General features: G+C 48.6%; 1 protein-coding gene across 1 annotated transcript; it reads left to right on the plus strand.

Annotated features, from left to right (window-relative positions):
- The first annotated feature begins 6,869 nt into the window (after positions 1–6,869).
- Positions 6,870–10,347, plus strand: LOC120839375 (1,2-dihydroxy-3-keto-5-methylthiopentene dioxygenase 2-like). Its single transcript, XM_040209657.3, has 2 exons — positions 6,870–7,121; positions 10,208–10,347. The coding sequence occupies exons 1-2, from the start codon at positions 6,870–6,872 to the stop codon at positions 10,274–10,276; spliced, it is 321 nt and encodes a 106-aa protein (XP_040065591.2). The 3' UTR covers positions 10,277–10,347.
- Positions 10,348–10,724: the final 377 nt, after the last annotated feature.

The raw sequence follows: 10,724 nt of genomic DNA on the forward strand, positions 1-10,724 counted from the left end.
CAAGAGGGTCTTTCATGGCGCCATGAAGACGGCACAAGTTGAACGCCATGGCACTGCGATGCTCGCCTCTGGAGGAATAAAGCGCCGAGGGGGAACTGCGCGCTTCTTTGCATTTATTATTTTTATTTCATCCGCCATTTTATACCTCGTGACACAATTCTAACAAACTCATTGGTTGAACGGTCGGACCACACCATCGCGTAACAAAACAAACGCCAAACCAGAGTCCTGCCAAACGTACGTCCACAGACGGCATCGTCACAGAGAAGGGAGCAGTCGAACCCAACAACAAAATAAAATAACAAAGTGAATAAAAAGTAAAAAAAAATAAGAAAGGAGCCGTTGGAGTTTCGGACGGCGTCTTTGATGAGAGGAGCTGCTCTGGCCAGGGCGGCCAGAGCAGCCGTGCTGCTCTGGCTGCTCGGAATATTCCTTCATGTTTTATTTTATTTTTTTACTCGGCAGGGTGCCACAACCCTTATTTGAAGCTGATTTGTTAAATTAATAACAAACAACGCGTTGGAACGTAGGAGTAGAGAGTTTTGGCGTCAGAATTTGACGTGGTAGAAAAGAAAAGAAAATAACGAATGCACAGACCGTTATACCGTTATACTCCGCACTTGGCGAGGCCTTATGATGCAGCCGACGACCGTTAGGCAATTTATTTTGTTTCTTTAGATTTTTTATCGTGACGACTACTCCACTGTGCCTCGGAGTCTCCAGCGGAGATCCGGCAGGTTTTAGTAACTATTATTGTCGTTTGAAGGGCACTCTTTCTATGCTGCTTCGTTCCTGACGCCATAAAAATATTCTTTCTGTTTAGATTATAGACGCGAAAAATCCTCACTGACTGGGGCCTGAGTAACAACTCTGCATTACTCAGGGTCTAGTCCGTGTGGATTTTTCGCGCCTACAATCTAAAAAGAAATAATGGCATACACACACATCACAAGCGCACGCACTCAAAGTTGGTCCAGAAGTCCAGTGTCCCCGACGTGTTTTTGTGTCGCTTTCAAAACGATACACTGATACCACCAAGTGTTCCCCGCCCAGGATTTTCGTGACATAAAATAGTCTACCTGTTGTCTCCCTTACTTCCTCCCTGTCTTGCGGCGCGTTTTCTCAAAAGTGGTCTATGGTCCAGCAGTTGCAGCGTTGTTCTCGTGTCTTCTCGTTGGGTGCTGTTTTTCACGCATGCACATAAAAGATGCTAATAATGAAGCTAAATAATCGTGCTAATCAATTATTGGAATAATTTTATTGGACTAATTGTATCCACAAACCAATCCGACCATGAACTAAACTTTTTTATTTTTTTTTATACGTGGTGCAAAGTAATCCCGCCCCGTATTTTTATGGCGTCAGGAACGAAGCAGCATACGAAGAGTGCCCTTCAAACGACAATAATAATAATTATTAAAAACTGCCGAATCTCCGCTGGAGACTCCGAGGCACAGTGCAGTAGTCGTCACGATAAAAAATCTAAAGAAACAAAATAAATAGCTTAACGGTCGTCGGCGGCGTCATAAGGCCGCGCCAAGTGCGGAGTATAGCGGTCTTGGCATACGGTATGTATTGTGCATTCGTTATTTTCTTTTCTTTTCTACCACGTCAAATTCTGACGCCACGACTCTCTACTTCCTCCGTTCCAACGCGTTGTTTGTTATTAATTTAACGAATCAGCTTCAAATAGGGGTTGTGGCACCCCTGTAAAGTAAAAAAAAAGAAAAAAGAAAGGAATATTCCGAGCAGCCAGAGCAGCTCCTTTCATCAAAGACGCCGTCCGAAACTCCACCGGCTCCTTTCTTGATTTTTTTTTCTTTTTATTAACCTTGTTACTTCATTTTGTTGTTGGGTTCGACTGCTCCCTTCTCTTTGACGATACCGTCTGTGGACGTACGTTTGGCAGGACTCTGGTTTGGCGTTTGTTTTGTCACGCGATGGTGTGGTCCGACCGTTCAACCAAAGAGTTTGTTAGAATTGTGTCACGAGGTATAAAATGGCGGATGAAATAAAAATAATAAATGCAAAGAAGCGCGCAGTTCCCCCTCAGCGCTTTATTCACCCAGAGGCGAGCAACGCAGTGCCATGGCGTTCAACTTGTGCCGTCTTCATGGCGCCATGAAAGACCCTCTTGAAGCAATTAATTTGCTTTAGCGCGTTGGCCTGCTCCTGGCTCCTGGGTTTTCGTGCGTGTCCAGAGTGCGAAGCTGCGATGACAAGCTGCAAGTCCGCGCTAGATCTGCGGATGGCTACGCGGTGAAGTGGGGGGGTGGGGGGGGGGGGGGGAGGTGCGGTCTGTGGATCACTCGTGAGGTGCCCAGGAGGAAGCCGGTCAAAGTTCAGTGCCGGGGCGAGGTCTCTGTACCGAGCGGTTCCTTTTTCGAAGGATCGCACCTGACGCTTCTCCAACTCGTGAAAATCATCCTCCGGATGCCAGAACCTACCGTGCTCCGTCATTCAGCGGGAGGCTGATATCGCAAGTAAGACCATAACTGATTGGGTGAGCCTTTGTCGGGAGATTGTGGTAAATGCCGTCTTTAAGCATTCAGACGTGATTGGTGGCGAAGGCGTGACTGTAGAACTAGACGAAAGTATGTTCGGTCGGCACAAGCACCATCGCGGGTATTTAAGGCCTGGCCAGTGGGTTTTCGGCGGTGTGGCGCGTTGCAGCGGGTGCTGCTTTCTCGTTCCCGTGGAGACCCGTGACGCTAAAACCGTGCAAGGGCTAATAGCCGAGTGGGTCCGCCCTGGAACAAGAATAATCACTGATTGTTGGGCTGGCTATCGCAAGCTTCCAGATGACGCTCGCTTCACGCACCTCACCGTCGACCACGGGCTGCACTTTGTCGACGCGAACACTGGTGCGCACACCAATACGGTGGATTGCACCTGGGCCCACCTCAAAAACTCTCTTCCATCTGGACGGCGCGAGAGCCACCATTTCACTGGTCACCTTGCAAAGTTCATGTTTTGGAGGAGAGACAAGGCGCGCGGAAACACTAATAGATTCCAGCCGTTCGTCGCCGCGGCCGCCAAAATCTAGAGCCCCGACGCAGACAGGGCGAGGATTCTGACGGCCCCGGTGACTTCGAGGGATCCGCTGCGCTGAGCCCGTCACCCGCCTGCATGCATACAGACGACTTATGCGCCAACCGCTCGTCAAGTGCTCGTTACGTCAGTTATAGGTTCTGGTAGCGGTCTAAACGGCCCTTTTCAGGGCCCCCATATTTTGCAAACGGAGCTGTGTTTTGAATGCGGCACCCCGTGTCTCTGTAAAAAGTTCACAGAAAAGACCCAGCAAAGGTGTGTGGTCTCCAACTTGGATATCGGGTGTTATGATTCAAATAAAAATTGTTCTTGCTTATTTCGCGCCTTTGATCCGAATAAAAGCCGCAGTTGCAGTCGTCCCGCGGTGCTGTTGCTCGCCCATTCGCCGTCGGCGTGCCTCAGCTTCGTCGTCTTTGCTAGCCCTGCACCGGCGAAGGCGGCCGTCGGCGTGCCTCAGCTTCGTCGTCTTTGCTAGCCTCGCACCGGCGAAGGCGGAATAAATGCCGCCGCTGCAGTCGTCCGCGGTGTTGTTGCTTGCTCGATCGCCGTCGGCGTGTCTCAGCTTCGTCGTCTTTGCTAGCGGCGCACCGGCGGAGGCGGTTGATCTGACACACCGCGTTCGGCTTTGGCTAGCAGACGGCGTTCGTAAAATCGCGTCAGCTGTTGCTGGCTTCACACGGCGGTACCGTGCGTGCTTCTATTCATTCGGCGTTCGTTGCCATGGTGACGGCGAGGAAAGCAGACGAACTTTTTGATGCGGAAGAACGCTGCAGCGCAGCGATACCAGGTGCGTTCTAAGGCCCTTGCCGCATGCTTTTCAATGGGCGGAAGGCGAACAAAAAGAGTTCGAAATAAGGACTTAACGCAGAATGCTGCATTTCTCCAGCGCTTCATTATTTGACGAGCCTTGCACGAAAAGCATGTTTTTAGACCGGAGTTTGGAGATAGTTTTTTTTTTACAACAACATGGGTCTAAAGTATCAATGTGCCATTTATTCTTCCGAAAGAAAAAAAAAACAAGAAATTACAATTATTTGCGTGGCCTATGTTGTTTTTTTTGTTTTTTTTTTTTTTTGCTTCGTTCTTTTTTTTTTTTTTTTTCTTGTCAACAAGCGACAGCTTTTTTTTCTGCTGTGTGTAATGGTCGCGGAGGGCCACAGTGAAAGGGGGGGGGGGGGAGGGAGAGAGAGATATGAAAGCTACGACAAAGACAGCGCCTCCGAAGGCCTGTAAAGATACTGAAAGGCTTACATTGCGTGGCGCGTAGGACGCGAGATGGTCGGTGGCAGGGGACCAAGCGGGCACACCGGTAAAGGAAGACACGCCACGCCAGATCGGAGTTTCGATCAAGAATGGTTCGATTTACAATGTGTACTGTACATCGGTCCAGAGACAGCGCGTGCCGCTGTCAAGCATGTGGCGCCGTCTTCATTGTAACAACACACTATAAACTTTTGAAGCCATCTCGATGACTGATGGCACACGTACTACATTATGGTAACCTTATAAACGGTGGATCCGGAGTACGATGTCCTTTTTTGCATAATGTAAACAAATCCGTGCCAACGCCACCTATATTTGCTGACGGCTTGTAGAAAACGCGTGGCGCAGCGTGTCCCGAACATGCAATTTTGTACCGCAGCCAACAACGATGCGGCGCTAACCGATAAGCTCGCCGAAGAACCGACTACGAATGGTAAACATTCTAAGCCACACCCCGCGTTTCTTCGGCCGTCGGCGACTATTCAGAGCGCAAGTTCGTCTGCTTCTATTGCACACGGGTTGCGACGATGTGAGAACGACGAGCTCTTATTGGCTCATTAAAAAAAAATGGCGGGTAGACCTGGAGGCGTCTAGCATCAAGGTCTACCCACTATCCTTTCAAGCGAAGCCAATCAAAGCTCGACGTCGTTCTGACGTCACCACAACTCTAGGAGCCGACAAAGTTGCTCTACTCATAGCCTATGTGGTGTTATCCGGTGTGTGTGTTTCGAAGCAGGGTTCCATGTGACAGCCAGCTATCGTTCTACGGAAACACAATTTTCTAAATTTCTCCGACGTAAATATGGTTCTGAACCAAAGGCTTGGTATTTTTATCATCTCCCACGTAGAAGGGCACCTTGAAACTTAGAGGTATCGACAGACATCATTAGTTGCGAATGAGGGCAACTAAATTCGTCTGAGCAGGTTTACCTGAGATGCGTATACCGCAGCGAAGGTTATAAGCGCGAGTTCTTCGCAGAAGCACGCATCTTGGCTGCTCGGACTATCGGGCAGGAGCATGTCGTATCAGGAAGCTGAACTTCTAGCCCTCGTTGAGAAGTGCAACATTTAACTCCGCTCACCCTTAAGCTGAGACTATAGAAGCTCCGCCTTCAGCGCGAGCTTTCTGCCCTGGCTAGCACAAGTGTGAACGCGCGGTCACGCGCAACCAAAGCACTGCGCAAGCCAGCGAGCTCGCGCTGAAATCGGAGCTTCTAGTCTCAGCTTAAAGTTCAACGGAGTATAGACGAAACAATGCACATGTACTCCGTTCGACATTAAGTCCGATCGCAGTCAACACTACGACCCGGCGGAGCCGATCAAAAAGCGCCAAATATGAACTGCTAGCGCCGTTGACGCACCGTTGACGCGCAATGTTTGCCGATGACACACAATGTTCGCGCGTCAACGGCACTCCTTGGCTTTTGTCCGTTTTCTTTCGCTGGCTAAACTACTCATGCGCAGCAAACACACCGTGAGTCTGCGACCTTTTTTTTTGTGCTTAGTTTGTTTAGCCGGTAATAGCCGACGCGCAAAGACGACAAGCTTCATGACAATGGACTTTTAGCGCTGCTTGATTGGCTTCGTCAGATCCTATAGCGTCAGCTGAGGTCAAACTTTGAGTGAAATATAAGGGTATCGGCAACCTACAATGTTGTTTGGTAAGACGCTATCTAGCGACTGAAGCAAAAAAACATTGGGCATGACTGGCAGTGGCGGCTGCACCGTTCAAACATGAGCTGTTATTCTGGTGGCGCCGCTTAGCCTAGTGTCTATAGCAAGAAGTACTGGGTAGGCCAGAAAGCCGTGATCGCATAACATGCCAGTATACGGCGGAGGCTACGGCCCTGGTGGACCAGTCGGAACGTGACGGCGCGTATCACCGGAGTGCGCTTTTACTGCGAATAAGTGTCAGGGTTTTTGGCTGCGTCGTGCTCCAATGTGTGCGCGTTGCGCTCGAATTCGTGGCGCATATCGAAGCCGTCAGCACTCACTGTGGAGCTCATGGTTCATCCTTTGCCAAGTTACAACGAGACGGGCTGTAAAAGTTGGCTCTCACTCTGCTGGCACCGCCTGGCTGTTGCCGGCTGGCTATAGTTGTGTGGTGTGCCGTCACCACCACCCGGTGACTTAGAAACTAATAAAACGATCAGTGAAGCACCTTACCTTTACCTTCAAAGCGCCAATTCGTCTGCATCTTTTGCAGGGGTTGCGGTGACATCAGAACACCGAGCTCCGATTGGCTCTGATTGACGGATAAACTTCAAAGCAAGCTGCCTTGAGGTCTACCCGCTATCCTTCCAATCCAGCCAATCGGAGCTCGGCATTTTTCCCCTCAATTGATTTTTAATTTTCAAAAAATAACATTTGGTAAACTTGCCACCCATTTCTTTTTTTAATTTCAAATTGGCTTTAAATCGGTTGTGCCTTCCAAGGCGGTATCGATAAAGGCATAATATATCTAATTGATTTATAGTCCTCACCCTAATTTAAGTCATGACATCCCCGCAACCGCTGCGGAAAGAAGCGGACGAACTTGCACTCCGTATAGATATATGCGGCACAACGGATCGGATCGACCTGACTACAGTGTGTGCCTTTCTGCTTCCCAACCCCGACAGCTGGCCACGTACGTGTGCCGGGAGCACAGGCACGAGGAGGCCGAGATCCGCTACCTGGAGTGGGGCTCCCTCTATTTCGACGTGCGCGACGACAAGGACCGCTGGGTGCGCACGGACGTCAGGGCGGGGGACCACATTGTCCTGCCTCCCCAGTGCTACCACCGCTTCATGCCCAAGACGCCGGACGTGAGTTTCGGCGACAGGCCTATAGTTCGAAACTCCTGACCTCCAAAGCCGAGATGCCCAAATTGTGGTCCGTCAAACCCCAGGCCCGGTTTACCGGTGGATGCGGGGACGTCTCCCGGTTGTTAAAATAGCCGCGAGAGAGATTTTGAGGTCACGTGACCCGCTCCGCGGGAAGTGCGTTCGAGCCGATTCCGCTCAGACTGCGCAAGCTATTGTCTGTCGTTTTCTTTATTTCTCGCACCACACGACCGTCCCCACATCTAACATCACATGCCGCCCCTAAGGTGTCCGAATGCGATACATTTCACTTACAATTCAAGCCTGTTCCCCCTCTTTCAAAGCGCTAAATCGGACTCAAATATCGAAGCGAAGACGGATTTATGGCAGCTATTTGCCTGGAGCGCTAGGTACCCTTAGTTTCTTGTCCTCGAAAAACAGGCCAAGTGATCTCAAAGTCCCTCTTGTGGCTATTCTAAACGACAGGAGAGCTACTTGTATTCACCAGCAAAGCGGAAAGGAGTCCGCGGCAACATTTGTCGGGGCCCGCCACTGATCTCAATGGGAATTGCTGGATTGCGCATCACCGCTTGGTCGCAAGTGCTGCCACCGGACGGCCATCTTGCTTACGATGAAATCGTGTTTTTGCTAGCGTTGCAGAGGATGGCGGCAGCGTGCTGAAGACACGTTTTCTACTCGTTCGTCGTCGTTCGCCGAAGAACTTTTTTTTTTTTTTTTTAAACCGTGTGTAAGTGGTGAGACTTGCCGTTGAGGATACGTGGAAAGTTTTACGAAAGCGCAGTTCCACAGAAAAAAAGGCACAACTCGCCGAAATCAAGTTTAGCCGGTCTCGCGGCGCGATCAAAGCTTCCTTGGCACGCCGGAGTGTAGCGTCTTTCTGCCTTCGCACGCCAGGATACCGATCAAGAATAGACGCTGTGCGGCAAGATACCCGTCAGTCCGCCTGACTCTACAAATGTAGTGCGCAGAGTGGAAAAACGGAAAACACGTATTTGCGCTTTATTTCAAGGCTTGTTCACACAGAATCGTCTGCTTACGTTTTCTTACGTTACGTTACAAGTAGGATTACGTGTTTTTCAAGTTTATTTTTCGACAAAATCTAAACTGTTCTTAAGAGTTTTTTTTTTTTTTTTTTTTTTTTTTCCGAAAATGTGGAGTTTGTCGTAGTTTATTTTTGTTAGATACGCGATTCTCCGTAATTTTAACTTCATTTCGCAGTCCTTTCTATTTATCAAAAAGAGAAATAAATAGTTTGCGGGTGCAAACGCGTGCTAGATTCAAAATAATGCCCTTGTATCAAATAATATGTATTCAGCTGGATTCGGCGTTGGCAATACTAAGCTGTCCCACGACGAAATTTGAGAACAAGTGCAGCTTAGATAAGCGTCGATACCTTAAAATCACTAGGCTCCTGTAGGTAACCGCTGGGAAGCTGTGATATAGGGTCATATATAATATAGAAACTTCAACTGCCCTCTCCCCTTTGCCCCTTCGACCAAATCGCTGGTCCATAATCTACACTGTTACGAAAGCAGACCCTCTAAGAAACGCAAAATGTATGGTCCAAACTTGAAACCGAAACGGTGGTTTTCGTTCTGGCCAAGAACACTGAGCTGTTGTCATGGAGGAACCTTGACGAAAGAAACAGAAGAAGCCTTTTGTCAATAATCCGAGATTTGAAAGGAAAGTAGTGTGGCATTTTCTCAGGACCATTGACCCTGTGCTTTGATCGAACTTGATTGTAGAATACAGTCTTTGTTTTTGGTATTAGGACACCGCAATTCAAAGTTTTTCCGATAAATCCGAATTGATGGAAATTTTGCCGGCGAGTGTTTCTTGGAGTTTTTTCGAATTTATCCGATAACATGGAACCCCAGTGACAAATTACCGCAGCATCCGCGCCACAAATGTCGCGTGCAAGGCTACTCCTTGAACTGGTTACCACGCTTAATATGAAGCGCAGACTCACAGCGTAAGCGGACGTAAACTTTCGTAACATAACCCAACGTAAGCAAACATTGCTGTGACCGGCCTTTGCAAAGTTTGACATTGCGAGAAAGCAACCTGATGCCTCCGCTTATCTCCCATGCACCGAAAGAAATGTCTACGTGCAGTGCGAAAGCGAGCGTGGCTGGAACTCTTTCTCCCCCCGATACGGCTACGTCCGCACGGATGGACGTAGCCGTCACGGCCCACCGCATCCCTCCTTTGCCCCCTGCTTGACCTGTCCTCAAAGTCTCGTTGTTCATTGCACTGACCCGTTACGTATACTTACGGCTAGAAATCTCGTCGGACGTCATGTTGATGAACTTCCATTTTTTGTCTTTCATTGCGCACAAGAAGAAGTGTTTTCCAGCTCGTTCAGGTTTTTTTCGTACCCTGATTGACCGAGTCAGCAACAGTAGTCGAGAACAGAAAAGAGCATCGCCTGGTACTTGATGACGACCCAAAGTAGAGAAGTCGCCCCGTCGGTAGCCAAAATGACCCCGGTTAGTACATAAAGCGACCCCCCCACCAAAAAAAAAAAAAAAAAAAAAAATATGTATATATATATATATATATATATATATATATATATATATATATATATATATATATGTGTGTATATATATATATATATATATATATATATATATATAAGATGGAGTAATCATAAATTTATACGGCCTAAATACGTCCTCGGTCGAACCTACTGAGCTCTGTCGTTGAAGAGGCCACTCGTCATGCTCGTGCATTTCATCAACACAAAGAACGACGCCAATACGTAAGCCGCTGTATGCAAACTAATTGGGAAGGTCGTAGACAAACATAAGATCGGCACGAGTAGCTCGGTCTCCAGCGAGCACTCGATCGTTGCCTCCTAGCGTGCTTGGCTGCGCATGCCCCGAAGTGCTATCGAATGTAGAAAGCAGGCGCTGCAGGCCGAACATCTACTGATCTCATGTTGCAAACGATAATGGCAAGGCTATTACTGTAGTAATGCGGCTGTCTTCGTTACAGTGATCTGTCTACAGCGATGCAGCTATCTTCGCTGCACCCTGGTAATCACAATGTGCCTCTGTTTGCAGGAGGACGTCATGATGATTATGGTTGTCCCCGACGGACACGTCTACCATGCGGACTACAGGAACGCCTAGAACAAGGAACCTTGCTGGGTGTTCTATACACGGCCAGCGGATCACGTCTCTAGTAGAAGTGATGGTGTGCTGCACCAGCTGTAGTCCTTAAGTTGTTGGTGCATGGTACGCAAGGAGGGGATTGGTCACTGCACAAGCACAGCACCTACCAGACACCGGGCGTACATATTCGGAAGTTTGGGCATAATTGGGTTGAAATAAACTTACTTGGTGATTGTGGAGTCTCTTTTTATTGCGAAAGCATTAAATGGCGTTTGGAGCGAGCAGACGTTATCTGATGTCTGTAGCAGCGAAAAACGGCACCTAAATAGTGAATACCCAGTGGATAAGCAAAACGGCACCTAATTACCCATGGGCTGAGTGAAACGGCACCTAAATGCCCATTGACTGCGCGAAACGACACATAAATTTCCATTGGCTGCAAAGCGGACGCGCCACAGAAAGAAAG

Source organism: Ixodes scapularis, unplaced genomic scaffold (genome assembly GCF_016920785.2).
Source record: "Ixodes scapularis isolate PalLabHiFi unplaced genomic scaffold, ASM1692078v2 PGA_scaffold8__174_contigs__length_109621045, whole genome shotgun sequence".
NCBI lineage: Eukaryota > Metazoa > Arthropoda > Arachnida > Ixodida > Ixodidae > Ixodes > Ixodes scapularis.

Excerpts from the sequence above, each read along its gene's own strand:
- LOC120839375 (XM_040209657.3), top strand. The coding sequence starts at position 6,870 with ATGCGGCACAACGGATCGGATCGACCTGACTACAGTGTGTGCCTTTCT. Across the intron at positions 7,122-10,207 it reads TCATGCCCAAGACGCCGGAC|GAGGACGTCATGATGATTAT; the intron begins GTGAGTTTCGGC and ends CTCTGTTTGCAG.